The 20,757-nt window shown below is 34.6% G+C and overlaps 1 protein-coding gene across 1 annotated transcript; it reads right to left on the reverse strand.

Annotated features, from left to right (window-relative positions):
* Positions 1 to 13,738: 13,738 nt before the first annotated feature.
* Positions 13,739 to 16,790, reverse strand: LOC100370501 (BTB/POZ domain-containing protein KCTD12-like). The gene has a single exon (XM_078008135.1). The coding sequence runs from the start codon at positions 16,711 to 16,713 to the stop codon at positions 15,919 to 15,921; it is 795 nt and encodes a 264-aa protein (XP_077864261.1). The 5' UTR covers positions 16,714 to 16,790; the 3' UTR covers positions 13,739 to 15,918.
* Positions 16,791 to 20,757: the final 3,967 nt, after the last annotated feature.

The following is a 20,757-nucleotide window of genomic DNA, read 5'->3' on the forward strand; positions in this document are numbered from 1 at the left end:
ATACAGATTTTACATGAGATGACAACTGTATAAAAACGTCAACTGTAATTATTTGTTTTTAAAAGTTGAAGCGGGGGTCAAGAATAAATATATTTGATCATCAAATATAAACGAAGCGTAGGATAGCAGAGCGAATATGGATGATTTGTTTCATTATTGACGCACATATATATTAATCTACTTGTATCACTTTCAGCGGCACCACGTGATATTTTGGAGCTCGGTTATATTTTCAAAGATGTTTTCGCAGAAATGATCTCCTCTGCAGACATAACATGTAAATCTGAACTATGGCGTACTGTGACTGAATTGCACGCTTTGTTGATTGATTGCAACCGTGAATGTTGTGTACGCCACTTTAGATTAATAATATATCAGGGTAATTTGTTAATGAATGGCATCCTTGGGATTAATATTACTCACTGAAGGCAAAACTAGTACATGAATGACCATCCGTTTATGCTTTTATTTTCTCCAAGAACTGGTGTTAAATGTGTGTTTAGACGCGTCTGTGCATTCGGCCAATCAGAATCAAGTTAACATGTGTTATGGCGACTGAGGGGTAAACAAGATTAGTACTATTATTTGTAAGATTTAATCGTGCTTGAGAATTAAATAGGTTCACAAATAGGTTGGCAAGTCTCGGTGACCAGGATTTATTGTCACCCATTATATTGAGCCAAACACGAAAGCGCTTTTCTCGTCAGCGACCAAGGCAGTGTTTACCTTCGATTTAACGTCTACATGTAAAACATTCCGTGAGTCACGTGACATCAAAAATGTTTTATTTAATTATTGTAATATAAAAGACAAACATACAGGCTTATGAAATACGAGGTAAATCCTACTCAAATTAGCCGGATTATAACAATATAGTTATAATCCTAAAGTACTGAAAGCCACCGGTCCAATGTACAAGTCAGTAAAATAATAAACGCGTTTGGGTAATATAAATCCAAAAGATATATATTGTTGTTCAAGATTGTTTTGATTAATAAAAAATACCAAAAAAGCACAGTTATCACTGTTTCCGGATGCTTACAGCTGATAAGTCTGTGAGATTGGATGAGTTGTTTCTCATTTTAGATACCGTGTTTGTGGATTGGGCATACTCTATTTTGATTATTTATATCCGCGCCTATCGAAATGAACAATGATCAGAAAAGGGTGACGAGTACATGCCTTTGTTAACCTTCGGTTAAGTAGTTTTCTGACATACTAATATTGAGGATGTTAATCTACGACGTGTTTTTTTCAAATCTCGCTTTAGCACAAGATCACTCAGAAGTAGGGTTTATTTATACTGTATTGATTTATATTGCACGTGTCTAATAGTATTCATTAGCTATGAGTTAAGTGGCTTAAGCACATGATTTCCATCAGAAATGTCTCGGACTGTTACATCAAATCCACTGTAAAAAACAGCTATGAATTTGAAATAATTAATGAATTATTGATAAGCAAAATGAAATTATTTGAAACAGACCCAGAATTAAAATTAACATTTGTAACAGGTATACAAACTTTTAAACACAATGCAAAGCATTTGAATTGAAACATATGATCAAAGGGTAATGTGAAACTACGTAAGAAAAAAAGAAGCTCTCTGATTAGTTTCACTGTGAGGTAACCAATCAGGCTCAATCTTGTACGTGGCTTCGCATTGACTGCCAAGAAGGAGAGTAATCACCGTCAGTTCTATTTGATATTCGCTGTACGTATGAAATCGTCAATATACTAGGGCATATTAATTGTCTCTCTACCTGCCCTGGTTTATTTCCAAGTGTATTTCCATTCGTTGTTCGCCGCATACCCCCAAAACGCCTAATTAAGTTTACTGCAATTCACACTGCTTCCAATTTCGTGTAGCATTGTATACTGTGGATTTTGGAAAGAATCAATAAAAGTTTACTATTATTTCTACGTTTTAAATATACGCTTTCTCGCCAAACATTTGTTTACGCACGTCACTGATAGAAACCGTGCATTGATAATTCAATGGTTGTCGCCGTCAAATTAAAATTGCTAAAATATAGGTATGAACAATTTAATACTTGCATTTGTATTACATAATGAATTATGTTCATTTTTATGTATACTGATCAGAATGTATATTAAAATATGCCAATCAATAAATTCTAACAATTAAAAAAACAGTCTGACGCATTACTTGTATAACATCTTGTGAATACTTAGATATTTACAAATTGCTCTTCAACTCAGCATTTTTAATATGCATTGACTGTCCTATTTGATCCGACCTAAATTCGAGAAAAAATAGTCTATATTAACAGTTTAATACAGGGCACGTCGTTACGTGTTGTGTGGGGGTTCCTATTTTAATAAAACCACTCACCGTTGTTTTGACGTTTTGTTAAAAAAGGCATAATGAAAAATGTGTCCATCTGTTATTTTATTTCTACTCCCAAATACCCCCTACTGCTGAGGGGATAGATTCATAGACCATATTGCTATTCTAAATTGTAGTGCATTGTGGGATAGTTATATCAGGTTGCACGTGCTGACACGTATTTATGTTTGACATAGTTGTGTTCGAATCGGTGAAAGCTGTATCACGGTTCACTATGATTTGAAATAGTGGTATAGTCTACGGGCATTTGTTATTAAACAACTCATTTAAGGCTGAGTTGAGTTTTTTGTCGAACGAAGAAAGTAAGAAGAACCAGAAGTATATCAACGCTATATAATATAATGCTGTATATTGGATCGATATATCTATACGTTCTCTTGTATGCTTGAACGCATTCTCATTTCACGCTTATTCACTGTGATTGGGCGATGCCGTGATCTCGGCGTGCACCTGCCGCCGAGGTGACGTCTCCAAATAACCCGACTGTTGTAACATGCATGTAACTATCACGACTTTCATATCACGGCGGCATTCGGTATGACAGTGGTAATTGGAATTATGCTAATCAACCAACTGATAGTCTGTCTGAATGATACTAACCCGTGTAATACTATCTCGTAAAACAGCCATATAAACATGTATGTCACGTCTAATTCTAACTCGTCAACTCATGTCTGTACTTCTCTCTGATTGCTTTGATTTTTTTGAGAAGCCATAAAATAATCGATGTTGCATGTGATTCAACTTGGTGCACTTAGCTTTAGATTTTATTTTACTATTATGTACTATGTTAACTCTTAATATATTGCTAAGGAAACAAACACAACTTTAATTCCGATGTCATGAATTAGATGATAGTGCTATGTTGTGATTATGTATACTCAGACTTTTAATATATTTTCGTAATTTGTTTTAAATTTACATATATATTTTCGTATTAGTTTCCATGCGATAGCAAGATGAAATTGCCGTCGTAGCAATGGTTGTTAAAATGCAGTAGATATTTTTTAATTATTCAATAAAGGAATATAACATTGACAATCCTTTACAATGCAAACAGTAAAAACACAACTCAGCTGAAAAATATATTACCACACCAGGTCATTATCAAAAACAGATGAACGATATATGGGTCTAGTTCCTCATATGAACATACAGCCAACATGTGCATTTAAGAACAAATAAAAACCTTTGGGAATCTGCTAAATTGTAGGACTGCAATTGAGTATTTGCATGTGTCTTGTATAACGAAGGCCTGCTAAGAAGAATTTAAGGAACGTCTTCTATAACAATTCTCTGCCCAAAATATTTACGAAATACTTTACATAGGATTACGACCACTTGAACAATTGGATACCTTTTCATGAAGTCCATAGTTTGGAGTCATTTAGATTATACACTTCAGGAAGCTGAATGATGTCACTCTTTTACACTTTTCCTGCGGTGACCAAATAATTACAAGCTTGCTTAGCTGCAAGTAGAAATACCTCTGTGGAGAAAAGTCATGGAGGAATAGTGTTCCAACGTCCAATGATGGTACCTACGGAAAGCTGTGTAAGTGTATAAGATATGGCAGATGACATTGATGTATCACAAATTGAAAAAAAACGCCATATGATAATGCTATCACGCATTTAAGAACTGTAATTTACATCAGTGAGATAACATGAAACGTCTATAGAATATAGTATGACTACATTGTTGCGAATGTGTGTTCTCTCTGATTTTGACAATTATTGCAATACATAAATAATTAAAATACCGTTAAACCATTATTATCTTAAATTGGTGATGTTCATGTATTCCTGTCATAACCGCACAGGCTGCAAAGTTTGATATAAGCATAACCACTGCAACAGTAAATCGTAAGTAGTACAAAATTAAGAATACATAAAGTTAACATAAACATAATACATTAATATCAAAATTTAATTTACAACTACCTAAACTAAGGCACATCTCAAGCTTGTGTATGGCAATATGCACCGAAACCAATACTTTATGAAGTAATAGATAGTGTGACTTCGCCTTCGATATAAATAGTAAAACTGAAATATGTTCAGATTAGAGAGTATTAGATAATATATATAGACGAGAATGTGTATGTACAAAACCAACATGCAATATACTATGTGGATATCACACAAAAACAATGAGATTACTGAACCTGATAAGAAATATGATGAATAATGAGATATAGATAATGGCAGTTGTTTATCATATTCAGCAATATAAGATATATGTTGTTTTATAAGAACCAGTATACTGTGCACATGTTATTGACTAAGTTTACAAATTCAGGATATACCAGGGATATGAATGATTGGCAATAAAACAACAAAAGTGATTCACCAATTAATTTGTCTTGTCTGATAATTACAAAATGCTACACCACGCAGAAATTGTACATACTAATATAAGTATTTCTACCAATATCAAAAAATATTATTCTAACCTTTTAACTAAATAAAAGTCTTGTAAAAAAATCAATATTATAATACTATGGCGGCCATCTTGAATTTATGCAAATATGTGATGCTCAAATGACCCAAGATCTGTTCAAGGGAAATTGTAGTCCCTTTAACCAAGAATGTTGTCTTTTAGATCACTATAAATCCTATTAGAAGTGAAAATATGCCGTTCTAAGTTATTATGGCGGTCGTTTTGTATTTATGAAAATTGGTAAAATTTTATTAGAATGGCATCAAGCTATTTTGTAGTTTCTTTATGTGCATGGTCACAGAAATCAAATTCATTAATTTTTTTTATAGATTTCGAAACTATATTCAGATCAAAAATCCCAGTTGGCTGCTAGATTATCTCCAATTTCCTGAACAAAATGTATGCGGCTATTCAATACTGCTAATCCTATTGCTTGATCAAATTTAGAAGACCCCATCAAAGATTAAGTGCATTCTCTGAAATGATATTATCAATTATTTTATATTCTATTATGTCTTTACTGCTGTTTTTAGAATTTGCAAGATATTTGAAATAAAATCTCATTTACCATGGTAAATATTCCAAACCTACGTTTGTAACTGTTAGAAAAATATATTTAATGGGAAATAGATATGCCTGCAATTACTTTTAATCAGAACATTATGATAACAATGCATGCGTAGTGCAGATTATCCATTTACTTTTGTGAATTAGTTTTATTTTAATTTTGAATAATTTAAGCAATATTTGATATCATGGCAGAACTATTGATCAGTATAGAAGACATGGTGCCCACGATTTCATTTATACATATGCTTTATGAATTGAACCTAGCAATTCATTACAAATTTAGCATGCAAACGTATTCCGTATTTAACCATGCACACTTTTATAACTTCTCATTTGCACAAAAGACTAATGTTTCCATTTACCGTTATGATTACTTATATACATTAGGTCGTTAGAGAGTCGTAATGGCCTGAATTCAAAGTATAACCATTTTGTAACATTACATGTAATATATTATGTGATAATAATTGAAGAGTGAAATCAAATTAATGATATCTACATACATTAGGTAATTAAAGTTAGTCGTCTGTAGTATACAGTTTTTGTTATATATTTATATGTGGGAAATAAACTATATGTTGAATAAAACCAATAATCAGACACTGTGAATGAAAAACTGATGTCATATACCGCATTAAAATGATGATTCTTCGGGAATTGATTACATAGTTTCAAATGTACGGGATCATAAATAAGGCATTTACACACACATTCGAATATCACCATACCTTGATAACTTGTCACTAAACACTGATACACTAAATAATAATGCAACCAATGATATACATAGTAAAAATATTTTTTAATTTTAATAAGTCTTATATATAAGCAATAAGCCATACAACTACATTCTTCTGAATATAATGCTAAAAATGTAGAAGACATGATATTGGTATAAATGATCTCATGGAAACGTATACGGTTTAAATGAGGGTTCGTTTTGAAAACTTAACATTGTATTATGAGCAAATAGTTATATATTATTACGTACAACAGAAAACGATTTCATGTCCAATACAACCTGCAGAATAAATAACTTACATTGATGAAATTAAATCATTGTGTTTGTTGTGATTCATTTTCGTCGACCAAGGTTCGGTTATTTGACCATCGTCTGAAAGTATGTTTACATTACGTATATAGTGAAAAGATGTATTTTCTAATAAAACCTGCATATTTTATTGTTAAATACAACAATGTGATTTTGATCGCAAAAGGTCCTTTACTGGAAACAATGATGTCACTATGTGAATGAGAAATATGCAGATTAAATACACCGCATAATTACGCACGATGCTTCTTTACACCTTGATTAAATAACAATGCAAAGCACATTCTACATTAATACTACGGAACTTAATTACTAGCGGAAATAAATTGTTAACTTAAAAACAAGCATATAGTCAGAGATTTTCTTCAAATAAACAATAAACAATATACAAATGATTGTTTACAAACAATTAAAGTTCTTCGCGTGATTTTTAATTTGTCGCATCTGTATGGCACTTTTTGTTTTCGAGATTAATTGAAATTAATGTTGTGTTGGTAGCTATTCACACAATTTCATTATCCTAGAATCTACTCTTCAACGCTCAACCGGACAATTTTACAAATTGGAATCAGACACAATTACTCTGATTTCCAAAGCTCGGGTACGATAAACAAATATTGGTACGCAAATATCACCGAATAAACGGCAAGGTAAATACTACGTCAAATTATACTGAACACGTACTGCGTGCGTGACTCGAACTGGCGCTCGCGTACGGAACAGCAACTATGATTTGCCTATGTCAACAGCAACTATGAGTTTAAAATATTGGTACGTGTTGCTGTCGTCCAAAACATAACTGTTTATAATATATTTTAGAATTGTAATTACACATGCTAATTATTTATATGTAAATCACAATAATTTACATAACTTATATGCAAATGTGTGGCATCGCATTATCTTAATGTGACTTGTAACTTAAGTTATGATGGGCACAATTGTCGGGATATCATCGAATTTGTTATTGTGTGCTATAAATATGTGCTTTGGTTGAGAGCTTGCACCGCAAATAAACTCTAAACACACCTTGATGTTGACCCTCAGTGGTGTACCTAACTCTTGATACCGTTAGAGTTATTGACATTTGTGTTATAAATATGTGTTGTCGTTGAGATCTGGCGGTGACCAAAAAATGCAACGCAAATAAACTCTAAACACACCCTGATGTTGACCTAACTCTTGATACCGTTATAGTTATTGATATTATTATCGTTATTGAGATAAACTAAGATGAACAATATATCTTATAGATATTTCGCGCATCGTATTTCTTCTCAGTGTGGCGTTAATTGTTAAAGAACACAACATTAAATGACTTATAGTATAATTAAAGCACAGCATACATTGCCAGTTGTATTCTAACGCGCGAAACCAATTTCCAGACCAGACGCCATTTCCTTTAATGTGCACACGTTTCAAATGACAATATTAACAGTCGGACCACATTCGTGCAAACTATACGTGGTAATATTCAGCTAGACTGAATACGTTTCTTTCGTGAATGACCAAAATGAATGACATTTTAATTTGCTTTGAGAATATGTATAGATGTATTATCTATTATAATACCACAGGCAGCCGATTAATGAAACGGTGCTTTCTGATTGGTTAATAAGTACCACGTGCATCGCGGGTATCATATTACGATAATTGGGAAATCCTGGAGATCAATGTACACACAAACGAACAAGATTGTCTGTGAATCAGTAATATTCAAGGTTTTCTCCTATTTGTACAACTGTTTTCGTCTGAAAATTTATTATGAGCGTGTTTTTTATGTCCTTGGTTGTGAACGTCCTACAGGTAACGAAATATATACAAGCGTGTTATTACCACATGAACGGTTTTTTCCTCCCCGTCCTTTATTTTCTAAACATATTGATTGTCAAAACATTCATAATGTATTATTTTAAGGCTCATTTCATTCTTGAAAATAATCCGAAGTCAAATCCTCGTAAATTCCAAAATCGACAAGGGTGACTTTTCCTATCCATATTCCCTAATTATAAGGACATACTTCAGTATTTGCCTTTTTATCAATGTACGTGACATCACGTACGTATTAGATAGTGAAATACAGTATGTCCTTTTATATGTTATTGTCATAGCTGTGTTATACAAAGCCGAGCTCCACAATTCTAAACACGTTCATGGCAGTCTCCATGATTATATACACTACGTTATTACGCCATAGGTAAATATTTGTCAGCGCTGGAAGCTGCGTTGTTCAATTAGGAATGATGGCGTGTATACCTCCAAATGACGCTCTTTATTAGAGGTCCCTGCGTTTAACCGCGGATTTATTATACATTCAGATCGTCCAAACTTTTGCCTATGACCGTCGTTTCATGTAATCAGTGCTACTAATGGGTTTAGCCAAGCTGTGTTTCTTGTGCCTGTCACATTCCCAGCATGTCCCCAGTCTTAATCAAGACTAACAAAAGCACCCCCTGTTTGAAAACGAATGTGGTTCAATCTGCACTCATTAGAATGAAGGCAAATGTGGTAAATTATAAAGTAGAGACAAGCTTAATCAGCATGCGGCTAAAAATACATTCATGACGTCATACACACAGAGCTTTTTTTATGTGATTGCATGGTAGTTAACATTGATCAGCACTGTACAGTATTAAGCAAATAGTTAATGGGATTGATGTTACCTTCTGATGAAGGCAAACACAGGAGGACCAGTCACACTGTGTTTATGAAATGGCGTATTTGCATGTTAATTAGTAATGCAAAACTTATTACTGAGGCTTCATCATACTTCCTCATATCTAACTCACCGTGCAAGTTGTGTCGTATCCAAATAAATACTATTAAACTGCCCACAACATTCCATAGATGCGGTGATTATGGCTCAGTTTGGGACACGTTAAACCCCAGTCTGTTATTGATAACTTGAAATATGAGTCTGTATAATACGAATTGACCAAGTGTTGGTCTCTTATCGTACGTTACCTATTGCTTCATGATCACGTGTCTGTCCGCCCATAACAATTGAAATTCCTAACTATTATGATCGGATTCTTTCCAAATTCTGAGTACCCCAAATATGTGCCCACAAATCGTTGGTGCAACGGCACTTGATAATTTTAGTGAAGAAGAAGATGCCAGTAAATGTCAGTGGTGTGAACAATACAAACCAAAATAACACATGTTTTGGTAAATAACTTCCGAGTAAACGGCGAATAATAAACTAGCTGACATTTGACCTATCATTAGAACAAGGGTCATTTATTGTCGAGTAATAATTCGTAAAATAACTTAAAAAGCGCATTGTACCTGCAAACACCATTAGCACTAATAAATACTTCATTATTATATCCAACAAAGCATTAACTACGGAACAAGACCGCTAATCAATTTCTAGTTGAAAAATAGTTCCGGTAATAAAATGGACTCGATTCATTCTCAAAGTCACTCATTTTGCTCGAGATGTGTGGAATTCAGTTCCAGATAATTGAAGTCGGTCGGCTAAATTTCACTGATAATGAATGAGGATAGAAACATATTTTTCTCAAGAAAAACGCAACTACAAGCAGCCAGTTTGCTCAACGAATCTTCGACCAAATGTTAGCACTGTCAACTACAGTAAATCTATCCATGATGTTCATGTCATATACCGCCACAATTAAAGTGCATTATACACTGAAACATAAACAACTGAATTAAAAAATAAAGCACCACATTTAATGCGCAGTTTTAATTTTGGGAAATTCAGTTTAATACACTTGAGACAAATATATACATTACTGTGTGCCCCATCCAACCATGCCTGGGAGGTCAATTTGAAATAGTAAAATGAATGTTTTTATTCAATCACTTTATTGTAACAACGTTTCCTTCTTCAAATTCTCCTTCTTTGAGATAGATTTTTATGATAGCTATTTGACATGCGCACGTTTTTCCCCATTTATACATGTATACGTACGGTTTTAAAGGCCCACAATCACGAAGAATGGTTTTACTTTGAATCTCTTTTATCAAATGACAATATATCAACGACACGAGGACATCATCTCAAGCTGCATTGTTTGGTTTCTTCTTTTGAAACTGGTAATTGCGCGTTTTTATACTTATCATTGGAGGGAAACTATTCCAAAGTAATTTTGTAGTAATATTTTAACCTCCATTTGTAGGACCATAACATTTTACGGGGTTTGTTATCATGACCATGTACTTTAGATGCAATACTTTGTCAAATAACCTTTTTTGAAAGGAATGAATCCCTTTTTTAACTGCTGGTAAATATTCCAATTGAATTCATTGAAACCCACTTAAAGGGAAGTGGCATGTAAACAAACAATGCGTATTACACACGTTGTGTACGTCGTTATGAGTCCCATATCGAACAGGACGCGGCACGACGACCACTTCCCTTTAAGTATCGGCATATATCTGTTCGCTTGGTTAGATTGGCGACTCGCTGATTCCAAAGTATGATGACGATGCATGCATTTCAATAATATTTATGTTCACCTAGCGGCTATTCGGCAGCAGAATAATACTTATAGTGGCAATAACTCACAATTCACGTCTCGATCGTTCCACTCAGATGGTAATTTACGTCATCGTTACCTGTGGCATTGTGACTGTTACGTTGAAACATAAAAAAAAAATAGAAAATTGGTTTGACTACAACAACCACTACTCGTATATTAACGTGATAGTCATGTGATAACACAATGCATTGCATGAATCTTTGTTCGAAATATGTGATATGAATTGCCATTTCCAATTTATCCAAATTGATGACGTCATCGGGGAACACAACACGTTTACACGATGTACACGTACATTACACTGCCAGACTATATTTACAACTTCTTATAAACACACAATGCCTATATAAACAATGTTCAGAATACTAGTCGACACGCTAGAACACAATATATTATTATTATAGATTAACATCAAACATTTCGGAATAGACGAGAGCACATATTAAACCACGTCCCTGACTGCTAGTTAAGATTGGCATACAGACAATAAGATACAACTGTCACTTTATAACAATTATACCACAGGTCATATTATATTGTTAGTCTCCCCATTGACATTACATAGACATTGCATAGACTAGCGAAAATTAAATTGAGACTTACTATACATAGATAAGATTATACATTCGGTTGATTCAGTATCATGTCTGTAATGTTCGATATCATACGATTCTGCAACAGTTAACAAAGGTAGAAACACGCATACATACCTGTATATATACACACAAAACATGCAACTTATTCTGCATACATTAACACCTAATATCAGTTTTAAAAAAAATATTATGAGTCAGCAAATAAGCTCTGCACAAACGTTTGATCGGGGAGATTTGTTGGCAACACAGAAAACATCAAGGAAAAATGAAACAGATGAAACACGCAGGTGTGAGTAGAACGACCGATATTGAAGTGTATATACGCCTGTCTGTTACATACACACATTCAGATAATATATTTAATATCACCACGCAGCTGTAAACCTGTATGTCTTAATTTAAAATAGAGTGGCCATTTCAAATAACCACGGGACAAAAAGCCACGTTTTTTTTAGATGCACATGTAATATCTCTCAAGACACTCTCGCGCGCCGTGTATAATATTCCCCAAGCTTTAACACAGTGTCTGTTAAGGATTTGATCTGACATATCAATGTTGCACAATTACATCTCGGTGACAACTCCCTGAGTGTATAGTATGACGTAGGTATTCTGTGATATATTGTCTCCAATCAGTTCACTCAAAAATCATTACACTCGCAAACGAAAATGTGTTCTCCGCTTAGAATCACTGCGTAACATTTACTGGTAATTGTAAGTACTATAGTCTCACATTGATATGCGACAAAACCAATTATCAGTTACTCAGATGTAATATTGTGAAGGAATTAAATAATTCCATCGTGCATATATATATATATATATATATATATATATATATATATATATATATATATATATATATATATATATATATATATATATATATACCGTATATAAATATATATATATATATATACGGTGACATTGAATGCAGTTCGAATCGTTATATATGATTGCAAAGTTCAACTATGCCCGACAAATCGCATCCGTTGCAATAACTGTTATAACAGAACATAACATTCTCTTAATCACCGTTTACCATGGCAATACACCCCTCGAGTTATTTCTATAACGGCAAATATAGAAGCATAATTACTAAAAGAAGTTTCACGTCACGAACGAAGAAAGGTAACTGTGCCATCTTCCCGAGTTTCCGTCTTCTCCAGGCTCATTTCCGCTCCCAAATGAAATCAAATCACGCAACCGTGGTTACGGATGCATGGCGATTCAATCGGCGTAGGGGTTATTGCATTACATACATGATCGCATGCAAATGGTAAATAAATATACCAATGTTTAACGTGGCTGAAGTCAGTTTGTCCATCTTTATGAGAAAATTCCACAAGCTGAGTAAAGCGTAGCGAGCTCCATTAATGGTAGAGTTTGTTAGTCATATTAACTATTACATCACTATGACGTCCGTGATTAAATCAAATTGGATTTGATGCTGTGACAGTGTGTGCATCATCCTAAGAGCGCAAAGCTGCTAAGATCAAATTCTAGGAAATACGTATATTCAAATTCACAATAAACACGTACGCATTTTGTATAATTCGAAGGAAGCACATCACTGAACTTGACCCAGACGACGGTCGCGGTGACGAGAAATTGGTACTACTTCATTTTTAACCTAGTCAAATAATTAAAAAAATGATTATTAGTTGCAAATGTACCAGAGGATTTGTGTTCATTCGCTAAAACAACAACTTTTCGGGATTTATTCAAAGGAAGTATTCATGGTTACAACTCCCACTTGTACAAAACCTTAAAAAATATCTGAGCTGCATTCACTGTAGATTAAATATAAACGACATCTTGGATAATTAAAATGTTAAGCCATATATCGGAACATCCCCTCCATGTTTAACTCATTAAAACCGTTCTACAATATCTCAGCGTCATCGTGCTGGTTATTATATACAGGGGTTGGCATGGCAACATGAGATACTGCCAGGAGAGTAGAATACAGCTACTCGATATAAGACTGAAAAGAAAACATGAATTGACAAAGCCCTACACAATGCGGTGACTATAACATCGTCGATTCACAGACGTTTCCTCTGAACTATTATTATATTATCATTGACATTGAAAAAAAAAACCGCAATGTAAAAATGTCAAATAATGAATTAACATAAATGATGAATGGTTTGGTTTCCAAATAAGCATGCAATAAAGAGACACGGTCAACTGTAGATGGAAGTTACATATTTACTATCGGAAACCTTTATTTTATTTATTTAATGCAAGCAACTTTGGGAAATACAGCAATGTTACAACGGCGTCGGATCATAGTTTAGTTATTCAACATGAATATTCTGTTTGACCCAAATTATATGCCGTAAATTTTCCTGCCCGTTCATACGTTTATATTAAATGCATATATTAGTAGTAAAATTCTGTAATGTACATAACATTGTTTCTCAAATGACTTAATAATAATTGTTTATATCTTAATTGCTGCACGCATAGTATTTCTAATCAGCCTGGGATCGCCACATACTTGAAAATACCAGATCCTTAATTGCACAGTAAATGGTTTATTCTTGAATAAATAACATATTTATTCTCTCGATTTAAAAAAACGAAGCCAATGTAATGATGACAAATCATTTGAAGAGTCTGGTACTACCTTATAAGACAGACGACTGGAATTATTTTGGCGCATGCGCTTTCAGCGAGAACCGTTTTTCATTTAATAAAATGCGTTTTGAATACAATGCTTGAATGTTGTAGCATATCTACGTGTTATCATTTCGAAATGTCTCAGTACGCGTTCTAACACGTGACATATGCTCTATGCGCGTTTGCCAATATTGCCCACGCTATACAATTGAACAACGAATAAATAAATACATGCAATTTCATTAAAAAAACTTACGTTTCTTTCACGATTGAACAATGTGATTAAATGGCATATCTCCTACCTCGTCTATTATCTGTTTTGAACAACATCACCTACGACATCATTTCATCTACAAGCCAGACACGCCATGTCTGTGGAGCTTGTTGAATTCGAATAAACGGCTTGCGGGTTTCAAGTGCGCGTGATATTTTGTTCGAATACGCCAGTGACGCAGCAGGCTCGTTTCAAGTTTATGCACGACGTGCATCGTCACCAGATCATGTTGACCTCAATTTGTACAAAGCAACATCACATTTCCATGGGGTATCGGTACAGTAAGTCGAACGTACATCTGCAAACAGTTGGTGTTATATCAAATGCATACTTCATTTTTTTTTCAACAAGGAACAGCGAACAAAGATGACAAAATGGCGGATAATTATTACGTATTGGAGGAAAAAGACCACGTGACACTGAAACCCGCAAATGGTCAGGTTGAGTACATGAATGTATATACAGTCCTTAATAATACAGATTTTATCCTCTAGACATGATTGTTAATTCAACTAAATAAAATATAAGTACCCTTGAAATAGTTGTCAGATGTATTGCGTTTCAAACTGGCGATAAACTAACAACAGAATACGCCGATCGGAATGAGTGGGGTACGTACACAGTATTGCATGTTTATGAATACTATTTTTTTCAAATATATATCAAATACCAGTACACCGAGAAAAGATAGAAAACTAAATACGAATTTACGAATAGTAAGTATACCATGCTACATATATTACCGAAAGACTGTTGTAGCTTGTTTTTATCTGCGCTGTTCCACTGGGACATATTCAGGGTTGGTCATTTGTTCACAATCAAGAAAACGCACGATAAACCGCATGATAAATGTACACTTGTTCATCGTCTCTAAAACAATGTTAAATTAATTCTAAATTTACATTAAGGTACAGAGGCGGTTATGATATTATCACTGTAAGAAATTGCTTATCTATAAAAAAAAGTGATGAGCTCTCGATACTCTACAAGAGAATAATATACAAGTAGATTAACAAGAACCCATGCCGTTGGTTATATGATAACGCCGCGTACACCTTGTCGAATACTATGCAGACAACACACGAGACGAATATAACAACCAGACTGCCAACTTACAAAGAAGCGGTCTGGTATTAATAAAGGCGTGTATGCCAAAGGAAAGAAAATAGCACAGAAGTATAATCACCATTATGCACAGTTTCGAAGTAGATATCTGCAGTTCAGTGTATTTATAAGTCTAGTACAATTGTACAGAAGAAAGATGTTCTAACTTGAAATTTTTCGCAATGCATGCGAGGAGCGTAATTTGCATTAACATACGAAAACATTCCGGTATTATATATGAATGTGTTTCAAATGGTTTTGACTCGCCGGTCGAGTAGCCAACAGTGTAAATGATAGAACGGTCGATACCACATTCCCGCTCATTGGCACAATGACGGAGCTCCTTTTAGATATACAACCCCTGCGAGGCAGAACTACGATCGTTGAAATACGAATTCGTTATAATGATTCCATTTGCTCTCTTCGCTTTCCGGTGAGCCGACAATAGTACTCGTCCCCGATGCACAACAGCTAACAAAACGGAAACCACCCTCAGCAAGCATATCAAAGGCTTGTTCCAGATAGTTATGCTTCAGAAAGTAGCGCGAAGAGTAGCGATCCGAGGTGTGTACGCGGTCTGGATCACGGCTGTCGTTCAATGTTTCGCCGAAAATCTCTTTGCAGATCATCTGTTTTCCGCATACCAAAATACGTGTGACTTTACGAAATTTGACGTCAGCTAGACCATCGCGACCAAATGCAAACGTTCCTCGGTACCCCAGTGTAATATAAGCAGGGGTCTTACCAATCGCATTTGCATTAACGCTGTTAACATGATTTTGCGGTGTGTTATTTATTGGCGCTAAAGTCGGTCGGCCAGTTTGCGTTACTGCTCCTCCGTCTCTCGCAATCGCCTTGACTAAACCGCCGAGCTTGTAGAATTCAGCCTCTTGCCTCAGCCTTTCCTTCTCAGTAAAATTTTCCGGTAACACCAGTTTACTGTTGCGAAGGTAGTCCAGAATATAACGGAACAGTATGCCATCACGATCTATGAAATAACGACCACGGGAGTCTCTTTGAACGCCCGTCTTAGCACTGCCGCTGAACATCTGCCCTAATAACGAGTCGGTCTCTTTAACCAGCGTCGAAAGCGCCGTTGTATACAACTGTCCGCCGACATTTAACTCTAGAATCGATGGAAATGTGTCGTTGTTTGATGAACTCGTCATTTTGACTCTCAATATCGCGTCAATCTGCTCTGAAGACCTACGCAATACGAGTGTTGCTGGTTGCGCACTGCAGTACTCGACTGAGTGAGCGGGAGAATACAGCTTTGTTGTTCACACGGATCGCAAAGAGTTCTGGGTAATCGAATATTACAATTAGCACGTCGTCTGCGCAGAACGAATTGTCATGCAGGTGCGTTACTATGAACACGGCGTGATCGCTACTCATTTATTGGGGATTACGAACAAACACGCCGACTTCTTTCGACAATAGTAATATTTTTGGTACACACTACTTGATGCGGAGAAAAACGTAAATACATATTCATATGACTGAACCCCTGGAGGTGAACAATCGAATATTTTTGCTAGTGAGTCATTCATAAAACAGTTGCGTTTATTAATTATTTTGAATTATATTTTATTTAATATTAATTTACGAAAATATATATTTGTATATTTTGATAGTATAATATAACCTCCCCATTCTATAGCTTATACATTGCCACATACATTACTGTAGCGAGCGATCACGTTTCATCAGTTTATATTCAACATAGAATCGTAAAATTCATCACAATTAACATAATCAAATGACTGTTACCTATATAGTACACATTGAACTTAATACTAAATAATATTACCGATAGTTTTTGTAGGTCACACTAAATAACAAGATATCCCATTACCCACCACTTGATTGATGGATTTGATGATCACTGCTTTGACCTGAATGTGTACATTGAAACAACCTTTCAAATCATACATATGACAACCATGCCGGCGGTATTTTTGTCAGAGTAAGACCCCCTTCTAACTATACTGATTAGCAGTTTGGTCCCCATTGACAAAATACCTTCAATAAGGTCATACACTGAAATCGTTTTCGGCGCTGTCGCTTTACCTTCATTATAAAAAAAAGGAAATATAACCACAGAGACCGCTCTGAGCAAATCAAATGATGCGTTAAGTAACGATTTTTTTCCAAAGCATCAATTACAGTCGGCGTGATATTGAGTAACACTTGCGCTATAGTGGCAATATTCTGTCTTTTTCGGCTTTTAGCAAGGGGAATTAAATATGAAGTTTTTTTTATCCAACTCAAATCATTAAGTATATTGCATATTTATAAAAGAATTTCTCAATGCTCTTTTCGAAATTATGCGGTGCATGTATCTAGAGTGTCCAGTGAAGCACTATTCCCAGTAATTAACGATTTAGTCCATCAGTCATGTCAATGTTTTGCTGGTTTGGTGCGTGTTGTGCGGACTAATTATGTTAGGTATGTTTATGTGTGTGTATATTTTACAGAACATGTAAAATACAGTGCCGCAATTATTCGGCGCATTTATATTTTTACTAATAACATGTACAGCGTATTTATTTTTATTTACTATAAAATACTGGGCAGTGTATCAACACGCGATTGTCTATAAGAATCCTTAACAATATTAGTTTCTTGTACGTCAAATTGTGTTGGTGCAGCGTCAAGTTACTCGAGAAACGTGATAAACAGAAATTCCAGATAGACTCACTGTGGATATGTCATTTTATTTCGTAGATATAAATGTATTTACAATGCCCCTCATTGCGTTAACACACAGAGGTATATATCGACAAATGTAGAAAAATGTACAGAAATCATTTGTCAGATTAAAATCGGTTTTGCCCAATTTGACCATTGTTGTGCCCGCCATTTGCACCCATCCGTTTCGCGAATATTCATCCTCGTATGCAAATCATAATATTAAGCCCTTTTGGTATTTTGAAGAATAGATTTGAAAGAGACATTTTAAAGAGACTTGATTGGAACAGTGTCTTCTGTATCTTGTTACAATACGAAGCGTTATATTACATTAAAGCATAAACCTCAACACAATCCAATATTTCCATTCCATCTTTATACATTTCCATGACCATTAACTATTTTTGTTTTTAAACTGAATCATCAATAACAACTGTGCTCGGTAACAGCATCGCGCAATTAAGTTTATTATTCTCACCGCGTAATTAGTACAATTATTAATTAAAAATGAAAGATTAACAAACACATTGACGACGAATTACGCGTAGCTTAAGTGATTCACAGTAAAGTAAAAATATGATAATAATTTTGTATTAAATTCGGTATTGGATGTATCTATATATAAGGAATCTTTCAACGACGGAGTGTAGTCGTTATCGTACAAGCAAGTTGAACCCAGCAAACAGCATATTCTGTGTTCATTATACGTTTCTACAACTTAGTAATAACATGCTTGTGATTGCGTTTCTAACTTTGTATAGATTGCATTCTTCTTATTATTGTCGTGCCTTTAGCTGACATATAATGAAATAGTTTCACGCAGTTAGGCATTGTCACTTGTATTCATGTATTACGCAGTTCAATTCTAGTCACGCTCCGGTCTTGCTGTGTCTATGGATATTCAAATTGCGTATCGGAGAACGTAGTGTTAGTAGACGGAGAAGCGTAAAAAGATCATCAGTATGTCACTCATCCGGTTTACTGCGTCTGTTTACAGGAAATTGGACAAACGTGTTCTATAATCGAATGTATTTTTTGAAAAAAAAACACCAACCAAAGAGCAAAAATGAAAGAAAACACGAAAGAATATAGTGCAATAAAAATAAAAGCAAAATCCTCAGAATATTAAGTGGTTAGTTAATGCGCTTACCGGATATACTCCTCGGCACAATTTACAAGTAGAGAAGAAACCCAAAGCTATTCATCATCGTGGCATTCACAATATACCGTTTTTTTAAAGATGTGCAATGCGACTTATGTATCCTAGCGTACTCCATAATATGTACCTGATTCAACATATTTTGTGGTTTATTGGCAAGACAGATGGTACTCTTAATTATTATATTGTAATTTCATTGTAATATTCACTTACAGTAGCCATCATTATGAAATTGACAGGGATAAATAACGCTCTTGTCACTTGACCTGATTGAGTAAGCTTATCCTCTTCCATTCAACGTAAATTTTTTTCTTAATTTTCCATTAATTTTGTCCATGACCTCCTGTAACGACAATTTCACGTCAAGACACATTTTTCATTCCGACTTTTATATGCGGCAGAATGGAAAGAACAATTGTACGTACACCACTAAAGAAGATTATTACTGCAATTTTTTGATGGAGGAGCTATTTACCCCAACAATTGTATGTAATGAAACATACAACACTTAATGTCACAGACGAATACTTGCATACGTGACAAACCAATTGAGCGTATTTTATACTAATACATATGCATAACTTTGCATGGGATATTTAAATTAAAATGTGAAGACCACTTGTGACATCTTTCTAAAAACATATTCGTTTTTTGAGTGCTAGGACAATTATTATTTTCATGGTTTTTATTTACATCGATTTGGGCCAATTATTTCAAGAACCACTTTCAACCTCCATATACGTTGCCAAAGCAACATCGTTTTCATAAAGTTAGATTTCCCGTTGCAACGCATACGTTAGAAATCACGATTGTAGATATTCCCACTGAGTAATAATAAAATTTCTGCAGCTACAAATAGATTATACTGACCATATAATATAATTTTTGACGCACATTAGACCAATTATATATCTACATTAAACAGGCTCGTATCATAGCAAGAATACTTTCAAATATGTGGTTACAGCGCATGAAGAATACCTGTGGAGTGGTTTACAATTGACATCACTTAATTTTATTTATTTATGCATTAGTTTCAATGATGAAACTATTTCCTTATATTTCTCGACTTCTCGCTTGGTAACATGCCCCGAAAAAGCCAAAGTGCTGTCAAAGGTGAAATTGCATTTAGGGAGTTTCTATCGTAATAATAGCCACGTTTCTACCAGCAGGAGGTAACATTGTTATTGGTCGCGGTTACTAAGAACGAGAATAGTGATAATGAAATCGCAAGATCAACTTACTGTTTCCTTCACGTGATTCTGCACGCAAATTAGTGAACAAACACATTGAACAAAGGCGATACGTTAGGAAGGGAGAAGCCAATTAAAAGATTGAAATGTTAAAAGTCAGTTAATTAGAA

The sequence above is a fragment of the Saccoglossus kowalevskii genome, chromosome 4 (genome assembly GCF_978046115.1).
Source record: "Saccoglossus kowalevskii chromosome 4, keSacKowa6.1, whole genome shotgun sequence".
In the NCBI taxonomy this organism is placed as follows: Eukaryota; Metazoa; Hemichordata; class Enteropneusta; family Harrimaniidae; genus Saccoglossus; species Saccoglossus kowalevskii.